Source organism: Prionailurus viverrinus, chromosome A1, assembly GCF_022837055.1.
Source record: "Prionailurus viverrinus isolate Anna chromosome A1, UM_Priviv_1.0, whole genome shotgun sequence".
Classification (NCBI taxonomy): Eukaryota; Metazoa; Chordata; class Mammalia; order Carnivora; family Felidae; genus Prionailurus; species Prionailurus viverrinus.
In genome coordinates this window covers 235,947,423-235,967,435 of record NC_062561.1, presented here as the reverse complement: position 1 = coordinate 235,967,435, position 20,013 = coordinate 235,947,423, and the positions used below count along the sequence as shown (strand labels likewise).

Below are 20,013 nucleotides of genomic sequence, written 5' to 3'. Positions count from 1 at the left end.
TCTCTGCTTAGTAGGAAGTCTGCGCTGCGCAGAGGCTCCAGGGTTTGCGCACGGCTCTGAGGCTGGAGAGTGTGGCGGGGAAGGCGTCACGTTCCTGGGGGTCCTTGCTGTTACTCTTGTTGCCTCCCCGGGACTGGACGCCTTGTGGTCAGCTTCTAGTTCCCGCATTTCTTTGGGTCCTGGTGCCATTGTATGCAAAACCCTGACCCATTTGAAGTTATTTTCGTGGGTCAGAAATATAAACTTCATATAGACAACTTCCTGGAGAGATCAGCTGACCCGAAAAAGATGCACCATTGTGAAATGTACCATGAAGGAAGAAAAGTGTTTAATTTTAAAATTGATCTGATGCCCGGGCATTGATTGAAAACTGCATCCCAGTTCCAGGCATGTTAGAACGTTGGGGGAAAAGAGTGCCTTCCAGTGAGACTGGAAGAATAGTCTGCCCAGTTCTGTAATTAGATCAGCATCTTTGGAAAATGCCATAATCAGGCACCATTGTTACTAACATCTTGTTAAGCTGTTAAACCACAGTTTTGTAAATGTAACAGTAAGTATGTGTCTAAATTCTATCAAGAACTGTAATGTATAGTTTTGACAGACATGACTCTCTCTTATCCACTTTTAGCCCTGAGATTTAAGAACATCCGTTTTGGAGAAAAGTTTGGAAAAGAGAGTCCCAAGACCTGTTAGAAGTTGCCTTGTCTTGTTTGTTTTTAATTGAGGTAGAGTGGGTATGCAGTGTTAGTTTCAGGTGCACAACATTGATTCACCAGTTCCCTACATTACTCAGATGTGGCCACCATCTGTCACCGTGCAGTTATTACGGTACCGTTGACTCTGGTCCCTGTGGTGTACTGTTCATTCATCTCCGTGACCAATTTTATAATTGGAAGTCTTCCTCTTTTCATCCTTTTCGCTTATCTGCCCATCCCCGCACCCCCCTCCCTTCCGGCAACCACCGGTTTGTTCTGTGTGTTTATGAGTCCACTTCTGTTTTTTGTTTGCTTGCTTGCTTTATTTTTTAGATTCTACATATAAGTGAAATCATATGCTGTTTGTCTTTATCTGACTCACTTCACATAACATGCCCTTCAGGTCCATCCTGTGGTCACAGATGGCAAGATGTCGCTCTTTTCTGTGGCCGAGTGATATTCCGTTGTGTAGGTCCGCCACATGTCTGTCCATGGGTCTGTCAGAGGGCACTTGAGCTGCCTCCACGCGTTGTCTGTACAGACGGCCAACAGACACGCGAAGAGACGCCCAAATGCAACTCAAAACCATGATGAGATTCCACGTGTCAGAATGGCTGGTACCAGAAGCACAAGAAATAACCGGTGTTGGCGCGAACGTGGAGGGAAGGGAACCCTGTGCACCGTCGGTGGGAACGTCAGTTGGTGCAGCCGCTGTGGAGAGCAGCCTGGGGGCTCCTTAAATGTGCACAGAGCTACCCTCTGATCCAGCAATCCCTCTGCCGGGTATTTGCCCACAGGAAACGAAGTCAGTGCTGTGAAAAGGTCTGTGCCTCCCTGTGTTCTTTTGCAGCATTATTTACCACAGTGAGTTTTTGTCCACTTGGGCTCTGGTTGGAGGGTTGTGTGTGCCTGGTGGAGCCCCGCAAGCGAGACCGATCCTTGGGTGGGGGGGTCACTTCTGCTTTCGGGGGCTGCCAGGTCCGCCAAGGGCGAGAAGAGGGAGGATCTGGGGGATGAGACAGAGCCCGTGCGTGCAGTTCTGGGAAAGCTCGACAAGTGTGCCCTAAGTGGGGCTGCCCCTGCCTGCCCCGTGTCTCATTTAGCCTGTCCTGGGGGGGGAGTCAGGAAGCGGCCGCCAGGGCCGCGCGAGAGGCCCGCTAGTTCGCGTGTGGCTGTTTAGATTTACGTTCAGGCAGATTAGAGCCCCGGGTCCGCGGTTGTGCACGTGCAGTACTACGTCCCGGGTGCTCAGTGGCCCTCGCACAGCACGTGCCATCCCCACGGCCAACCGTGTGGGGGGCAGGTACCCCTCCTTCCCCGGAGGCGGCCTTGGTACCTGCGCGCCCCTCGCCGGTCTGCTCTGGGAGACCTCTCCCGGAGTCCACTGCCTCGTGTGGGGCAGATGGGAGGCCTGACTCGATACCCTCTTTTCTTTTCACAGCATCTATATTCATCGTTAGAAAATGCACAAGGCAAAGAGAACTTAAAAATCACACTCTGGTCGTCTAAAATGCAGTTGACTCTTTGTGTTCATTTTTTAATTTGTATGATGAGCACGTTCTTGGAAAAAAAAAAAAAAACCCAATCTGCATAGAAGTCTCGAGATTCGAAAGTGGACTGTTCTCAGGCCAGCCCATCTGAGTCTCCTGGGTGGGAAACGCTGTGAGCGTCACCAGGTGGCCTTTTAGACCTTGTCCTGTGCTTAGTGCTGCACACAGGGAGGGGCCGGGCACTCAGACGCAAGTGGGGCCGGGTCTGTTATCAGTCTTCGTACCAGCAGGCTGTCGTGGGATCTTCCTCACCGGGGCACTCACGTCTTCCGTGTTCTTAATGAGTGGACAGCGTCTCCTGTGGGACCAGGTCCAATGGCCCAGACCTGATGGCCCCAGTCCTGCACTGAGCAGGCCCTGCAGATTCCGGGGGTGGTTCAGGGTCTCAGCACAGGTTTCCGGAAGTGGAGTGACTGGGCTCAGCCTTTTGATAAATTGTCAGCTTACCCCAGAGTATGCCAGGGCCTGGTCTTTCTGCAGAGTCGGATTCGTCCTATTTCTGCCATGTGCAGTTGCCGGTCGCTTTTTAATTTGTTTACTGTCAGCATGTTTTTGGAGAGAAGTTCTTCAGTCTCTGTGTTGTGATTGTTGTCGTTTTGTATGAGAGTGTAGAAAGGCCGTCTTCAAGTCCAAGCTGCTGATGGTTCCTTGTGGGTTTTTCCTTCTCGTGTTTGGCTTTTTTCACTTAAAAAGTTCCACTCTGCATCTGTATTACATTCTCAAGTGTCGAACAAGGTGGGACTCTTACACCGTTGTTTTTAGGCTCCTGTTCAGGATTCAGTTTGGCTACAGAGAACAGGAGTAATGGGGTGTTGGTGGTCCAGTCTAGATCATGGGGTTGGCCCACTGCATTCACCTGCCCTCCTTGTTCCATACCTGGGGCCTTTCTCGCAATCGATCGCGTGGGCCTCTCTTCCCTTAAGAAACCTTGCCAGGAAATCTCATTAAATAATCGTAGTGTCCTGGTGGTTTTGAGATGCCCCCTCTGTGATCCGTTAATAGAGGAGATTTTTCTATGATGGTCACAGCACAGAAATTTCCATGGAAGATTTGGAGACCGAATGCTGGTGGCTGACATTGAGCCCTAAGAGATCATGACTAATCGTAGATACGGAGACTTCAGTGTGGTTTTATGTAGGTGTCTTGTCAGATGTGCAATGCCTTTGAGGTTTTGATGTGTGAGAAGAGTGAGCCTCCTCGCTTTTGTCGCTGTGTGGAAATGATCACGTGGACATAAATGATGACGGACGAAACTCTGAACCACTTTGGAGAATTGAGTGTGCCGGTGGATTCAGGGTCGGGAGTAACAGACTAATAAATTGACCTGTGGGGTGTCTGATGCCTGCAGTTGGGCCTGTGGCTGATAACACTTCATTGTGAAAGTGTATCGTCGACAACATAAGATGCACTTTCTTAAAGTGATGAAAACTACGCGTAATGTTAGGCGTGAATAAAATAATTCAAACTTGTATTTAGCCCTGTTTGGAATGTTAAGTTTGGGTGTATTTCATGGGGAATGTAGACGTTAAATGACAAGGTCCTAAGCAAAGCATTCGTTTAATCAGAGCTTGCTTTGATTCATCCCACACACTCCAGTCAGATGCTCCCCAGGAACCAGCACTGTTCGGGCGCTGGAGGCCAGGCAGTGAGCGGGGAGGCCCTCGCCACGCTGCGGGAAGGACGCAGGGGGCAGTGAAGGGGGAGGGGTGGGAGGGCAGAGGCGTGCTGTCCCCCTTGTCCTGTGTTTTTTGTTTTTTTCTTTTCATGTTTATTTTTGAGAAAGAGTGGGGGAGGGGTGGAGGGAATGAGGGAGAGAGGATCTGAGCGGGCTCCGAGCTGTCAGCACAGAGCCCGACTCGGGGCTCCATCTCATAAACCGTGAGATCACCACCTGAGCCGAAGTCGGACGCTTAACCGACTGAGCCACCCAGGCGCCCCTGTCCTGTGGTGTCTGTTGAATTGCTCTGATGGCACAGTCCTTTTCGGGTTGGGGTTGGGCGGTCGTCCGCTCCCTGCTCAAGTCCCCCACCCTCCTCGCCCAGTCCTGGGTGCCTCCTCAGCTGAGGGAGGGCTCCGCAAGGACCCTGCTGAGTAAGAGCAAGCAGCCGAGGGGGCTCTTGGGGTCTGCCCACTTGTGGTGATGGCTAGAGCTTCCTGTCCGTCTGGCCCACGGTGCCATCGCAGCCCAGAGCGCCGTGGTCCCCGCAGCTGCAGGAGTCGCACTGTGGCTCGCCGACCCTGCTCGCCTGCAGAAAGGGCCAGCGGGGGCTTCTCATCCAGTCCCTGCGTGCGCCGGGAGTGCCCTTCTTATTCCCAGAAGGCAAAGCAGGAGTCCTCTTGCTGTCTGGTCCCTGTCACAGCTGTTACCGGTTAGGCCCGACGAAGGCCGCATTTCAGGTCGGTGCGTTGTCAGTGCATCTTCTCTTCTCGGCGGAACGCGACCCTGAAACCGGGAGGCCTCGTGTTGCACTTGGCACCGCTTCGAGCTCTGGGAACGTGGGCCTGCCTCGACCTCTCCTGAAATGTGGGCGGGGGTGGGAGGGGAGACGCCAGGCAGCCCCGTCTTCTGTCTCCAGCCGGTCAGCGGACCTGCGCTAAAAGGACACGGCGCGACGCTCGCTGGTGGTGTCTGTGCAGACGACAGCGAGGGGTCCCTCCTGCTCCTCCCTTTTCTGGAGCCTTGAGGGTGATGAGGGCAGAGGCCTGGGACGTCGGGGGCTGAAAGTCTTAGGTTGTCACTTGAGTTGCACACGGCTTAGAAGGAAGTTGACGGTCCTCGGTACCTTCTACCCTGCAGGTGCCGGCCTGCAGTGACGTTGTGGGAAAGTGGCACGCCCCGTTTGCCAGATGTTTTCATGGGTTAGGCGTGTGGGATGTGGATAGAATTCCAGATGCTGGCTTGGGTATTCCCCTTCTGCGACTTGGGTCGGTCAGCTGTTTAACTTCTCTAGATCTGTGTCTTTATAATTTTGCCTCCAAATTTCATACCTCTGTCATCAGAGGGGTCCTGAGAGGCCCTGGAGCCCGTGTGCTCTTGTGCTGGCTCAGGCAGCAGCGTGCTTGGGTGGGATTTTCTTTTTTTGATTTCCTACGAAGCTGAACAAGATAGACCTGATTTTAAGCTCCAGTGGTGGCCTGAATCTAACTGGCCTACATCCAGTGCGGGCGTACCCAGGGCAGAGGTGTGGGGGATCGCCGACTGCCAGCTAGAGCCCCCAGCGAGCTTTCAGCGGCCTCCAGGAGCCTGTCAGCCGGCTGCTGAGTGCTAGGAACGGTCGCTGCACAGGGATTTCGGGGGTGCCGGGGCAGAGCTCCAGGCGAGGGAGTGGAGGGCCGATGTGACTCGTGAGGGGATGTGATGCCCCTTGCCTTTGTCACTTGACACTAACAGGTGCTGTTGAGAAGTGTCGCCGTCTGTCATGCGGACTGTTCCGCTGGCTGTCGCAGTAACGTTATGTTGTTTTCGAGCAGATTCTATTTTGTCATTTCTTTGTTCACTGATCAGACTTAGAGAGGAAGTAGGTGAATTGGATTTGTTTTGCTTCCCAGGATTAGATCACCTGCCCCATAATTTAATCCCTGAAAGTGACTGAGGATGACCGTATCTCCCTCCTGCAGAAGGAGGCTTCCGTGTAGATCCTTGGCCCTGAAACCGAGCCCCATGAGCCAGGGCCTGCCACGGGATGGGCTTTTCCGGCTGCTACTTAAGGAGATCTCTGTTAGGGAGAGAGGGCCTCGCACTGGCACCGCGCCCGTGTCTGCTTGTGGGCCTCCTGGTCGGCTGGCGCCTTTGGGGGGCGTACCCCCAAGTGTGGTGGCAAGGGCGAGGGGGCTCTCGTCCCCGGGGTGCGGTGGGATCGGAGGCCTGGATGCCAGGCCGGCCCCGCTCTGCGCTCTGTGGACGGGCTTCCCTCGGCTTCTGAACGTGGTCCCCGTGGGGATTGTTCTGGAGGGTCCTGCAGGGCCGAGAGGAAGCCTCTGTGTCCTGGCAGACTTCCCCGAGTCCGCCCGTGGTGGCCAGGCGTGCCGGGCCACCGTCGCCCACGGCGTGTTCATTCCGTCCTGTGCTTGCCGAGGGGAGAAGAGCTGGGGTGCTCTGGGCCCAACGGCTATTCCAGAGTCCTGTTGATCGAACAGCAGAGTGGACGTGGTTGACTTTCAGAGCAATAATGCGTGTGTTTTCTCTTTTGTCCACCAGACTTCATGAGGAAATAATTGACTTTTATAACTTCATGTCCCCTTGTCCTGAAGAAGCAGCCATGAGACGGGAGGTGGTGAAACGGATCGAAACGGTGGTTAAGGACCTCTGGCCAGCAGCTGATGTGGGTGCCCTGTTCATTGTGCTTCTGTGTCAGGCCAGGACCTGGGCTCTCCTTGCCCGGGGCCGTGCTTCCCCAGGGGCGGCCCTGGGGGGGCAGCAGGCATCACCCAGGAGTTTGTTAGAAATGCACGTTCCCAGGCCCCCGCCTTGCACCTTCCGGACTCCGAAATCCGACCCCTTGCCCTCACTCCGCAAGCGTCCTGTGCCCACGGCACCCATCCTGATGTGGGCCCCCCTCCTGATGGCCGGGCTGGTGGAGGGCGCGGCGGGGTGGGGGGGGTCCCCGTGGGCACGGGCGGCCACTGCATTCCCTTCCTCTTGGAAGATGACCTCCCACACGGTTGTCTTTCAACCTCTGCGCCCTGGGGTTGGAGGGTTTGAAAGCAGCTCTGAAAAGTCCTCTGCTCTGAGCACTTGTGGGAAAGGCCAGTAATTGTTTCATCTCTCAATTTTGAGTTTTAAAAAATTCTTCTGCAGGGGGGTGTGGGGGGGGGGGTGGAGGGCTGCCTGCTCACACTGGCCTGTGCTGTAAGACGACCACTCTTTTCTTTCAGGTACAGATATTCGGCAGCTTTAGTACAGGCCTCTATCTTCCCACGAGGTGAGTACCAGGCTGCCCTGCACAGGCCGGCCCGACGGCCACTCAGCCGGGGCGGGCGACATCTGAGTGTGCGGTCAGGGCTAAACGCAGGCTCCTCATATTCAGATCCCAGGCTAGAAACGTAAGCTAAAGGAAGAGACGGCAGCACAGAGGGAACAGGGCAGGAAATAGCGTTTAATCTAGTGTTATAATAACTGATTGCATTTCCTGTCTTGTGCTTGATTTGGGGTGTCGCAGAAATGCTGGCCGTTAGGAACGTAAAGATGAGCGGGAAGACAACGCGGTAGAGAAAACTCTGAAAGTTTGGGTGTGTTTTTGAAAACTGATCTGATGTTTCAATGAAGATTCCAGCAGAATTCTATTCAAACAGTATTTTGTATTTGTATTTATTGAAAAGCAGCCAACGAGGTAGCCTCCTAAAGTTGTGCTTCAGTATTTCCTCGTCAAGAACTATCTTGGTACCCAGATCAGTTTTATGTGCAGTGTTTCATTAACAGCTTATTTTCTCCGAACCCACTCTTAACACTTGGAGACTAAACAGGGCTGTAATCCCAGGATTTGGGGATAGCCGTGGCAGGGCCCGGAGGGAACGGAACAGATCCCGGGTACCCAGGAGCCACAGGTCAGCCAGAGTGGTGCAGTGTAGACAACAGTGTAGACGGAGGGCCAGGAAACCTCCAAGGAGCGTTTCAACCTCCTTACTTACCTGAGGATGCTGGGAGGTTCTTCCCGCCTCTCGGCTCTCCGCCCACACGTTACCAGCAGCTCGCACACCGCGTTTTCTCTCCCTCAGAGGGATGTGCTCGGTGGGGGTGGGTGTGCCCCTCGAAGGAGTTGTGAGCGTGTGCCCTACGTTCGCGTGTTACTGCACAGTGATGTGAGCGGGTGGCTCACGGTCACGTGTTCTTCTGTCCAGCGACATCGACTTAGTGGTCTTTGGAAAATGGGAGCGGCCTCCTCTGCAGCTGTTGGAGCAGGCCCTGCGGAAGCACAACGTGGCTGAGCCGTGCTCCATCAAAGTCCTTGACAAAGCGACGGTAAGTGCGGGCGGCTCGGGCCCCTCAGCCCCGGTTGGCGCTTTTGCACACCTGCCAGCTGCGGTGACTCTCCTGTGTCTGAGCTCATGCTGTTTATGGGCGTCACCGCGTAGGGTTCTGAAGAGTTCTCTACTTCCGGTGTAAATGTAGCCGTGTTCGAGTAGTTAGGACTACCAGCCGAGCACGTACCTCATGGCACGTTGTGAGAGCATCACACGGTACTTGGCGCTGAAGTGCATGCTCGGGCCAGGGCCAGCCTCCGTCCGGATGCGTGAGGAACCGACGCGTTCTGTGCTGCCCAGTCTCGCTCCCGTAGCCCAGTGATTAAAACACGGCGTTTGTTACACAGAAGACAATGACTGTTTGCCGGCTTCTAGTTAAGCAAGAACCTGCCCGTTCCTTTCATCGTTCAGACACGTACCTGTGGAGACCTTTATCTCGGGGACAAGTTGCAAGATGCGGGTGCTCTGACGTGCACTCATCCAGGTTTACCCAAGTCCAAGTCTGGGGCACACTCTGCTCGGGCCCTCGACTCTCACTGGCGCCTCGCGTGGTGCCTCTCAGAGCCCCCCCACCCTGCCCTCTGGGGCTCTGCCGTTTGTCCTTGACGGGAACGAGATGGCGGTGGTCTCTGACCAATGTCCGGGTTAGATGCAGAGGAGCGGAAGAAGGCCCTGCTTGCCCTTGGCTCGGAGCATGGGGCGGACAGACGGTCCAGTCGGTGTCACAGGAGCTGCTGTGCACACCTCTCCCTCTGCTGCCAGGGGCCCGGTGTAGACTTCAGGGGAACCGAGCCATGCAGGTCCGGCACTGCTCGGTTCTCTAAGCATGAGCTGACGCTGGGCCGCCTTTTCTGCTGGTGGCCTCACCTGCTTCTCGTCCCGGGCTCCGGAGGCCAGCCTGAGAGCGGTGTTTAAGAAGGAAGCTTGTCTGTATTGAGCGACCGAGAAATAAGTATTGTGGTATTGTCGCTAATCTCTAGAATCTGTGAGTGTGTAGGAGGGTGTGTGTGGGTGTGTGTGTGTAAGCCAGGCGAGCACCGGGAGGGGTTTTGGGAAAGCGTCCCGTGAGTGTAGACAAGGAGGTGCCGTGCCCAGCGGTGATGGGGAGCAGGGATTGTTCATGAGGAATTGACTGTGCTGTGGACACGTGGGCTCCTTCTGAAACACCGTCTGGGAAGTTCTTTGGGAAAGCATTTTGGTCTTCTGCCCTCTTGGACCACACTCACTGTAGCGGCCCATGCTTTCTGGTCTTGCTGGTCTCCAGGAGTCACAGTCACCACCCGCTGGCCCATCCCTGTCACATCCCTGTGTGGCCTTGGCAGTTTCCTGCCAGGTGCGTTTCAGGGCCCAGAAGAGGTGCGCACCCTGTATCCAGACCTTTAATTAGACCAGTCGTTTTGGTGAGGGAAAGTGCTTTTTCGTAGCTTCCAGGCTGCCTTTTGTTCTGGAAGTACACAATTCATTTTCTGTGGGGGGTGGGGTGCGGAGGGGTGTGGTCAGTATGGCTGCTTGGGCAGCCCTCACGAGGCAGGTTTTGAGCACTTTGCACGTCTTTATGATGAGAACCTTTCCAGTCTAGCTTCTTAACTCTGGGTTTTCAGGAAAGTGGTTTTTTGTGTTTTGTTTTGCTTTGCTTTGGTTTTGTTTTTTAGTTAAATTGTCTTAGTGAAAACCCAAAGTAGGATTGTTTGGAGAAACATCAGCACGAAACATAATTTAAAAGCTGGCTTTGGAGTTCCTTTGAGCGTTTGCAAAAATTCTCGCAAACATAATTTGGGGACCTGGAGTGTCGCCCCATCACCAGGTGCCCCCGGGGGCGGGACAAGAACTTAGCCAGCTTCTCCTTGTGGAGCCCAAGCCTTCCCGCAGGTAGTGGCCATGACTGATGCTGAGTCCGGCCAAGAGGGCTGGGCAGAGGTGAGCACCAGCTGTTGTTGGGGGGTTTGGAGGAGGGTCTGGGGCTCCAGGGACCCATGAGGTCAAGGTTCACACTGCAAAATCTCTTTTCTTCTTTAAAGCCTGGGACTCATGATCTCTCAGCTCTTTTGTGAGACAGAAAAGAAAACCCCTCTGTACAAGTTCGGAAACATTTTGATATCAGACTGTGGTGAATGTTGGCCAGTAGAACCTAGTTGTTTTTTTAAAATTCAATCTCTGCAGGTACCGATAATAAAGCTCACAGACCAGGAGACTGAAGTTAAAGTCGACATCAGCTTTAACATGGAGACTGGGGTCCGGGCAGCGGAGCTCATCAAGAATTACATGAAGGTGCTGTCGTCCGCGTTAGCGCTGTAAAAACGGGCCTTGTTACGTCAGCATCTCACTTTAAACTCTGTGATAGTCTTCATGATAAAGGCAATACAGTTGAATTGCTTATCTCCGATATTATTTCTAGAGATGCTTTGAAATTGTGTAGCTCTTTTGTAAGTTTTCACTTTCCACGCTGACCAGGAAGTAGAGTGTTATTTTAGAGAGCTTGGTTAAAATGTTCTTTCTCATTATTACAAACTGACCGTCCCTGGAGCTCAGTGTGCCTGATTTGCAAGGGGTAGTTTACCGGAAGTGGAAGACGTCCTGACATAGTTTGCTTACTTTGGATTGTCTCAGTGCCTGAGGGCGGGGTAGCCGACTTGTTCACTGAGCCCAACAGGTGTGGGGGTCCAGTGCGACAGGCGGTCTTTCCCTCCTGTTACAGGGAAGGAGGTGAGGCCCCTCACAGAGGCAACCCCAGTGTCACCGCCTGGACGCTGCCTCTTCCTGCAGGCCCAGGGACCCTGGTCCTTCAGTTTTCCCTTTCCTCTGCCACAGCAGAACGTGAAAAACAACAGCAGCTTCCACACTGTCTCCCCACCACCCCCACCCCTCACCCCCCACCCCCCTGCTTCTCCAGCCTCTGCATTTCCTTGTTCCCTTCACCTTGCTGTCCGTGGCCCTCTGCTCCTGCCCTCCCGACTCACGAGCTGCACACACACACCCCACTTGGTCCTCTCTGGGTGCCTCAGGTGTTGTTTCCGGGTTCTTCCTGGCTCACTGCCACATCCCTCCTCTGCGCCTCCTCGCCCCCCACCCTGCACCTGTCACAGGGCAAGCCGGGCCATGGGAAATCATTTGAAGGAATACACTCATTGTTCCCTGACCTCCTCTTTGGGGATTGTTCATGCAAGTGTCCCTACCTCATCCCTGCAGAACCATAACCCTGGATGTGGCTCCTGGTGGGGGGTGGGGCATGTCTTAATAAGCCCCTCACATAATGAATTCTCAGGCCCCTAAAGTTTGAGGATGACGGGCCCAGAGCCTTCCAAGTGGCAAGAGGATTAAGCTTTTCTTCCTACTATGTGAAATTGGCTATGTGAAATCTTTAAAGGTATATTAACTAACCAATATTTTCTCTCTCTCTCCCTCTTTTTTTTTTTTTTTTTGGAATTTACAGAAATATTCATTGCTGCCTTACTTGATTTTAGTATTGAAACAGTTCCTCCTGCAGAGGGACCTGAATGAAGTTTTTACAGGTGGAATTAGCTCATACAGCCTAATTTTAATGGCCATTAGCTTTCTACAGGTGAGTGTGTGTGTGTGTGTGTGTGTGTGTGTGTGTGTGTGTGTGTGTGTGTGTGTTCTCCCTAGAGACCTTGGCACTGAGACTTTGTAGGAGTAGATGCTTCCGTGATGTTCCGGAGTCCCTGCTCCACGTGCTCCCACGGTCCTGGCTGCCCTTCACTCCTGTGCTCCCGTCCAGGAGAAATGAACCTCTGATTGCCAAGACAAAATTATTTTCATGAATGCTTCTTTCATTTCTCTCCTTTATAGGTTATTTTTTTAATTGGTTGAGCTGCTACAGGGAGGGCAGGCTTGTCTGCTCAGAGCAGTCAGGCGTGCACCAGTCTGAACTCGAGGGCTCCGTACATGTGGATGCTCTCGTGCCTCGATAGACCATAAAAAGCTGGTTTTCTTGGTTACTAACTGTGGCTTATTAAAAATTTGTCGCAGAAGAAAATTGGGTGCCATATACAGTTGAAAAGTTGCTGAAAAGAGAGTCTTTTTTCTCAGATTGACAAGACACAAATACTTGGTCTTGAATTTTACATTGCCCTTGTTTTGTTGAGGACCGTGGAGCAGCCTGTCAGTAGAAAACCTCCCCGAGTGTTCAATGCTGGGACGTTGATAAACTGTGCTTACGCTTGTTACCATGTAAGACAGTTTCTAAGTGAATGGAAACCTTGATGACCCCGTTTACATTTTCTTGAAGGATTCTGTGTTCGTCACACAAACCTTGCGTGTGTATTTTAGCTGTGCCGGGCTACTCCTCCATGTTTACCGTTGATTTTTGTACTTGTGATCGTGCTTGGGATTTGATATCCAAGGTTTGGCCCCTTTTTCTCCTTATTGTTCATACTGCTGGCTCAAGGCATGGTCACACCGCCTCTCATTCGTCTGACTCCTCTGACTCCGGGGCACGTCTCTGCCGGAGATGCGTTAAGAAGAGCGACACTGGGATTCCACACCTGTTTTCTTACAGTTTCTTACAGTTTGCTCCCAGCGCTTTGCCTCCACTTTGGCCTCCGTGATGCTGCCCTTGGACCCATTCTTCCCATTATTTTGAACTAAGTACAACCTACTGTTCTGATTCCCTCCCGATTTCCTGATTGGAACTATTTCAGTCGCCTGTCGTCATGGCTACTGCCTGTTTGTATGGTGCCGGGCACTGAGCTCGGTGCCTCCTGGCACATTCCCCACGGGGTCCCGGGCGCAGTCCTGTGACCCCGCAGAAGGCCACACGCGGTGTGCGTGGGATTGCCACTGGCCTCGTGCCCCCTGCTGCCCGGTGCATCGTGCCGCGAACCTGGGCCCCTAGCAGCGTCTGAGTCCATTTCGCGGCCCACAGAGGTGAGAGCCCCAACCTTGCACTGGGTGGTGCTCAGGTACTTGGTTTTGACTGGAGGGCAAGCAGGAAGGAAGAGAAGCGGGGAGGGCAGGAGCACGAATGCTGCCCTTGTGCCGTTGACACGTGCACATCCTCAGTTCTTGTGAGCCCCGGAAACACCTGTCGGTGCCAGGAGCTGTCTCTCCTCAGGGACCTGTGTGAGTTTTCAGGAACTGTGGCTTTCACCCGGACGTGGCCGTCATTCTCCAGGCCCGCCCCGGCCGGCGTGACGCCCCACGTGTCCCGCAGTGGCGCCATGAGCACACGTGCCCACTGAGCCCTCGCAGCCTGGCCAGCAAGGCCGACAGAGTTTTCAATTAATCTGTTTTAATTAATTTAACTATGAATGGCCACACATGGCTTGTGGCTGTCACTGTGGGCAGCGCAGGCCTGCCTCCCGAGCCTCTTAAACCAGGAGGGTATCGAGAGGCTGCGTCCTAGGTTCAGAATAAGTCCGTCACCCGCTTACAGAAAATGGGGCACCAAACTGAGGCTGGCACTAATCCGTGTGACGAGCAGGGATGTAAATTTGGTGTAAATGTTATGACACAGTACTAATCACCTGTACACAGTTAAAATTAATCTCACGTTCTGGTTGTATGTCACACTGTGACACTCTCCGGTCTGATACTGCCCTCTATGGGTTGTATTTTGGAATAACGGAATTAAGGTTGGATGGAGTCTGTAACGTTGCATTCACCAGCCAGAGGACTCTACGTTGTGGAGAAGACGTTCTGCGTGTTTATCGGTATTTGCTAATCTGTGGTTAATCACATGTCTGCGTTAGTAGGAAGACGCTCTGTGGGTCACGAATTTCGGAGAATTAAACTGTAATAAAAAAACAGAGATGAGAAGGTTTTATTTCTTCTGAACTCTCTCTGTTGACGAAGGCTCTCCAGGCTCGGTTAGGGCCTCCCCTCTGCTGCTCGGAGCGTCCTCACAGAACTGGTGAGAGCAGGTGCCCCGGAGGGCGTTTCCTTGGAGAGACCTGTAGGTCTCCTGATTTCATGCCGTCTATTTAGAAAGTGACTTGAATCCAAATTGTGGATATATTGCTTTTACAGTTGCATCCAAGAATTGATGCCCGGAGAGCTGATGAAAACCTTGGAATGCTTCTTGTAGAATTTTTTGAACTCTACGGAAGAAATTTTAATTACTTGAAAACTGGTATTAGAATAAAAGAAGGAGGTGCCTATATCGCCAAAGAAGAGATCATGAAAGCCATGACCAGTGGGTACAGACCATCGATGCTGTGCATTGAGGACCCTCTGCTGCCAGGTAAGGGCACCTTGCTCCGAGTTAGCTGGTATCTCCAGTGCACGCCGTGGCCGTGGTGGGGCGGGGCCGGGAGGGGGCGTGTCTACAGTCCCTGCAGCCAAGGGCAGTGCACTGGGTTCCAGGCGGGTTCCTACTGTGCTAACAGTTAAGCGGGATACCTTCAGAACTCTTTCGTTTAATGCTTCTAGTTCTTACAACGTCGGAGTTTTGTTTCCATTCCTTGATTAACCAGAAAAATGTAGAAAGCGAAAATTAAGAAAAGTGTATTTTTTCTGATTAGTAAAGTATAACATATCCACATATCCATCGTAGACCATTCACTTCTGAGAAGCAGGTCACACAGAAAATGAAAGTGTGCCGCAATCCCCTTCCGTTTCGGCGTGTTATCTCTCCAGGTTTTTCCTACACGGATATTAACATTTATTATTGTGATCTTACTAATTAAGTGGCCCCCATAATGCACACAGCTTTACAACTCGTCGTTCTAGTTAACAGCGCATCCCAGGCCCTTTTCCTCTGTGCGTAGGCGTGTTCTGCTACAAGGATTGCCGCGCAGACGGTCCTGAGGCGGCCTCCTCTTTCTCCACTTTTACTCCCACGAGCAGATTTGATGGCGCTCATGTCCCCGTTAGTGTAGGGACAGTCTTCTTAATCTTTGCTGGTCTAACAGAACCACGTAGTATAAATTTTCATTGAGTTTAGATTTCTTTTTCTTTCTTTTTCTTTTTTTTTTTTTTTTTTTTTTTTACATTTATTTATTTTTTGAGAGACATAGAGCACAAGTTGGGGAGGGGCAGAGAGAGAAGGAGACACAGAATCCGAAGCAGGCTCCAGGCTCCGAGCTGTCAACACAGAGCGTGATGCGGGGCTCAGACTCATGAACCGTGAGATCATGACCTGAGCCGAAATCGGACACCCACCCGACTGAGCCACCCACGTGCTCCGAATTTAGATTTCTTTCGTGGTTTAGTGAGGTTGACCCAATTTTTATCTATCGATTCCACAAATGTTTATTGAGCGTCTATTAGGTGAGACACTGTTCTTACTGTTGGTGATAAAATCAGTGACGGACAGGTGACAGAGAAGGTGGGGGGGGCGGGATGTCAGCTCCAGGTACACTGCCCTTCACCCTGAGTGGTTCTGGGAGATCCTGCGCGAGTGTTAGGGAAGCTTTCCTTGTCATCACTCTGTCCTTTATTTCTCCCCAGCTTGTCTCTCACATCTGTATTTGGCATTTCTTGTTCAGTTACTATATATTTTTTAATGTCCTCAAGTGTAACAGTTTTTTTGTTTTGTTTTGTTTCGGGGCTGCTGGAGTGTGGAATTTACTTCTTAACAGCCTCTTGAAAGGAAATGTGCTGACTGTTCTGTCGTTCATAAATGACGTGACTTAATGCCGTGCTTTTTCTGTAGTGATTCCCCAGCAGTGTAGGAACACGTTTCACGTCTGTCTGTGTCCAATCAGTTAAGTTGGAGGTATTTCCAGTGTCTTCACTATCTGCTTAAATGTACTTAAAAGAGGAAAGCCCACGTTATCACTGGATTGTATTACCAAATCTGGAAAAGGAAAAATCCCAATACTTAGAATGTCTCCTAAAAAAGTCCTGCTTACTTGGATTGTGAAGGATGCTGATTAAAATTCAAAACTGTCCTGTGACAAAAGTTCCTCGACTGTGGCTCACTTGGTAACTTCCCTGTTGGCTCCATGCGCCCCGTGCCCGGCCGGTCCTCACCGTGGGAGAGTCTGGGCCTGCGGCCTTCCGCCCCGAAGGGCGGGCTTCCCCGCGGGTCCCGGCGGTGCTGACGGGATTTCTGTGTCTCGGGCCAGCCGCCCGCCTCGTGCACGCCTGGCCAGCACCACCGTGGTCGGTCACAGTCGCTGCCTTGACTCTCTGGTGTCTTTGCCACCTGGGGAGCTGCCTGACTTTTTCACGGACTGTTACTCTGTCTCTGAATGACATCGCACGGAGGTAGACCCGGATCGTAGCCCGCGAATGTCAGGAGATGGCGCCAGTGACGGGCAGCGTGTTGGCAGGCGCCTGGCTCGGCCTTCCTGGTGCGTCCAGAAGTGGGGAGGGCCCGCTGCAGAGTGACTCACGGGAGAAGACGGGAAACATCTGGATCAAGGGCCGGATGTTGGGCAGGGTTTGACAGCTGCCTCTCTCTTTCAGGAAATGACGTGGGCCGCAGTTCCTATGGGGCCATGCAGGTGAAGCAGGTGTTTGACTATGCCTACATTGTTCTCAGTCATGCCGTGTCGCCCCTCGCGAGGTCCTATCCAAACAGAGACTCGGAAAGGTAACGCAAGTCCCCTGTCGCTGTCCTGGGCTCGCGGCCCCCGCGGTGTGGCGGCCACACACCTCGGCCTCTGCGGAGCCTGCCCCTGTCATTGCTTCCGTGAAGTCACTGGCAGATGTGCCCCCGCCTTGTAGCCCAGAAAGATGCTGATGAGGAAGGCCGGGCGGGAGTTCAGGGTGGCTCGGCACCGAAACTTTCTTGTTTGGGGACTTGGCGGTTTCTTCAGGGCGTTTGATTTTGGGGAAGTGATTTCTGGCTTTTTAAAACTTGGGAACGTGATGCATTCCCTTGAGGCTGTCTTCAAAATGCACATACTGAGTTCTGAGTGAGTGCGTCTGGGCCTCTGGGCGCACAGGCCCCAGCCCTCCTCCCTTTGCGTGCTCGTTCTTGAGTCTCCATTTCAGAGGACTCTTACGGGTTGTGAGACGTGCCTGCGGCATGGCTGAGGGGGCGGACGGAGTGAGGGGGCGGTGGGAAGGAAGAACAATGAGGTGGTGGCCAGTGCTCGTGGAAACTGTGCCGGACGGACGGGGAGTTTGAGGCCCGGCACTACCGGTGATCGGCTTGTCGAGGGTTTCGAGCCTCATTCCGCGCACGGTGCTCTCCGGCAGGGCTTTCGGCCCGGTGCTGGGTGTTGGGTGCTGGGAGTCTCGGCCCTGGCTGCCTCCGCAGGAGATAACGCCATGTCCGACCTTCGTGAGTGCTGGGCGGGGGCGGGGGGCACTCCCCTGCTCAGACACCTCCTGGAAACCGTCTTTTGTAGGTAGCTGTAGGTCCCGGGACGTCTGTGTAAGCGAGCCCACCATTTCTATGCTATGATCTCAAAGCACATCTGGGCTCAAGCATCAGAATTCATATATGTTTTGTAAACTTATTTTAGCTTTCTTCCTACTACCTTTCACTTAGCAAAGGGATATGTTGTTAAAAGTAGAGAATAGCCGGTCGGAAGGGCTTGTGGGCTCATGGTAGCTGCCGCCCTCCGCTGACCACCACCCGCCGTGTCCTCCCGCAGCACTCTGGGAAGAATCATCAAGGTCACTCAGGAGGTGATCGACTACCGGAGGTGGATCAAGGAGAAGTGGGGCGGCAAGGCTCCCCCCGCGCCCGAGCCTGGTGAGACTTCCCTGCTCGCGTCTGTCACTTGCGCACTTTGGCACCTCGTGTGGCAGTGCCTCTCGGTCCTTCCGTGGTAACTGTCAGACTAAGTGCCTCGTCTTCTGTAACGTAAGAGTTTGCAGCCATGAGATTTAGGCCCCTGGACGTACGACATGTGCCACACGTGGACTTGTAGCGTCTCTTCTAGTAACTGCATTAAAAATGTGAAAAGAAACAGGTGAAACTCATTTTCACGTATTTTATTCAACTTCTGTTCAACACGCGACGTGTATAAAACATTTTTGAGAGATTTTACTCCTGTGCTGCTGGGCCCGTGAGACCCTGCGTGCACACCGCACGCTCCCCAGACACGGGCTGCGTGTTCAGATTTCGTAAGGTTTACAGCCGGAAACTGTTCCTGTAGCCACCTTGTTCTAAGCACAGTTGAAGGTGTCCCAGTGCTGAAACGCACAGCTTTAAAAACTAAGAAAATTGAATAAAATTAGGAATTGAATTGGTCGGTCTCGTTCGCACCGGGTCCGGGCCCAGCGGCACCTGTGGCCTCCCGCGCCCCCCCCCCCCCCCCAATCCTCTCAGTGAGGTCACTCAGGCCTGTCTCCCCCGCAGACGACAGAATTAAGATAAAGGAGCGAATCAGCGCCTGTGACGGGGACCAGCCGCAGCGCCGGGACCCGGAGTCCGCCTACAGCCAGCGCCTGACCCTGTCTCTGCCCAGCCCCCAGCTGCTCTCGTCCGGCTCCTCCACCTCCTCCGTGTCCTCGCTGTCGGGAAGCGACATTGTGAGTGCGCCGGCCGGAAGACGTCTCTGGCTGGCCTTTGAACTCTAGCAGCCCGGGGGTCCTCTCTCCTCCGTGCGTGTGTGGGTGGGGGGCACCCCAAGACCGCACCGACGGGTCCCCGCTCTGCCTCGGGCCTCTGCCGACATTCGGGGACCCCGGTCTCTGCGGGCCCCAGGAGCCGGCGTGCCGTCCACACGTCGCTAGGGCGGACGCCCTCGAGTGGTTTTTCAAAGGCCGTCTGGAGACGAAACGTTGACGCGAGGGGTCTCCTGCGCGGCTCGAATGCCGTTCCGTCTGGAGACGACTGGAGGCCCCGTTGGGCAGCCTCGGGCTCCTGTGGCGGGGGGCCGGTGGGCACGTGGGCTCCCGACCTTCACGTCGGCGCGCCCGTCTTCAGCTCCCCGCCGTTGTTCCTGCTTACAGGATTCCGACACGCCGCCCTGCGTGACGCCCAGCGTCTACCAGTTCAGCCTGCAGGCGCCCACCCCCCTGCTGGCCAGCCTGCCCACCGCCTTGCCGATGACAAGCGGCAAAGCCCAGCCCTCCACCTCCAGGACGCTGGTGGTGACAACTAACACTCAGGTACGTGGCCGGCCGGCGCCCGTCCTGGGGGCGGGCCCTGGGACCGGCCGATGCTGTTGAAGCGTAAACGACTCCTGAAGTCTGCGGCAGGCACGTTTCTGCCTCGCAGGAAACCCTCGTCTTTCGCGGATTGGTGGGCTGTGACTTGGGTCGTTCTGCGGGAGAGCGCGTCCCCGAGGCCCACTCTGGGCAGGCGTGCACTGGGGGGACAGCTGGCCTCCCACCCTGACAGGGCTCTTGACGGGGAGCGGGCCGACCGTCTGTCTCAAGACGCCTCTGAGCCCCGCGTGCGACTGTTGTCGTTGGCGGGTCTGGCGCTGCCCCTGGGCAGGGAGGGGCCGTGGTCTCGGCGTCCTCTCCCGGTCTCCAAAAACTTCGACTGTCTCATGTCACTCATTAGGCAGTATTTATAGGGCTTTTTCTGTTAGAATATGTTTCCTGTTGTTGTTGTTTTTTAATTTAGACAAAACTAGATGTCTGAAAGGTAATCTCAAAAAACACTAAATCTGGTGGCTCTTCCCAATTACACACAATTGAGTACGTGTGTGGAGAAACCCAACACGTGGATTTGCCTTTCAAGAAAGGTCATCTCTACAGTGCGGGTTATGAGGTGAGCGTAGAGGGACGTGGGCGCAAACGTACGGGCTCATTTCTCTGTGGCTTGGAGCTTTGCCCCGGGAGGGTGGCCTCACAGGACGTGCCCCAGACCGCAGGCCGAGGGCAGCGTGCCACGACACGGGGTGGCGGCGGTGGCAGGCGGGAGGGCCCCGCCAGAGCTCCCGGGAACTGCGTGCGGGTGTAGTGCTGAGGCGGCTTCCTGTGCTATGAACGTG

General features: G+C 53.8%; 1 protein-coding gene across 2 annotated transcripts in view; it reads left to right on the top strand.

Moving 5' to 3' along the window:
- TENT4A (terminal nucleotidyltransferase 4A) overlaps window positions 1-20,013 on the top strand; it is a 46,521-nt gene that overhangs the window by 20,764 nt on the left and 5,744 nt on the right. For both annotated transcript variants that reach the window (XM_047855175.1, XM_047855167.1), the window contains exons 2-11: window positions 6,444-6,567; window positions 7,121-7,167; window positions 8,084-8,204; window positions 10,367-10,474; window positions 11,637-11,765; window positions 14,192-14,405; window positions 16,577-16,703; window positions 17,716-17,816; window positions 18,426-18,598; window positions 19,022-19,180. In XM_047855175.1, the coding sequence (XP_047711131.1) occupies window positions 6,444-6,567; window positions 7,121-7,167; window positions 8,084-8,204; window positions 10,367-10,474; window positions 11,637-11,765; window positions 14,192-14,405; window positions 16,577-16,703; window positions 17,716-17,816; window positions 18,426-18,598; window positions 19,022-19,180 (1,303 nt within the window). The remainder of the gene's footprint in view (window positions 1-6,443; window positions 6,568-7,120; window positions 7,168-8,083; window positions 8,205-10,366; window positions 10,475-11,636; window positions 11,766-14,191; window positions 14,406-16,576; window positions 16,704-17,715; window positions 17,817-18,425; window positions 18,599-19,021; window positions 19,181-20,013) is intronic.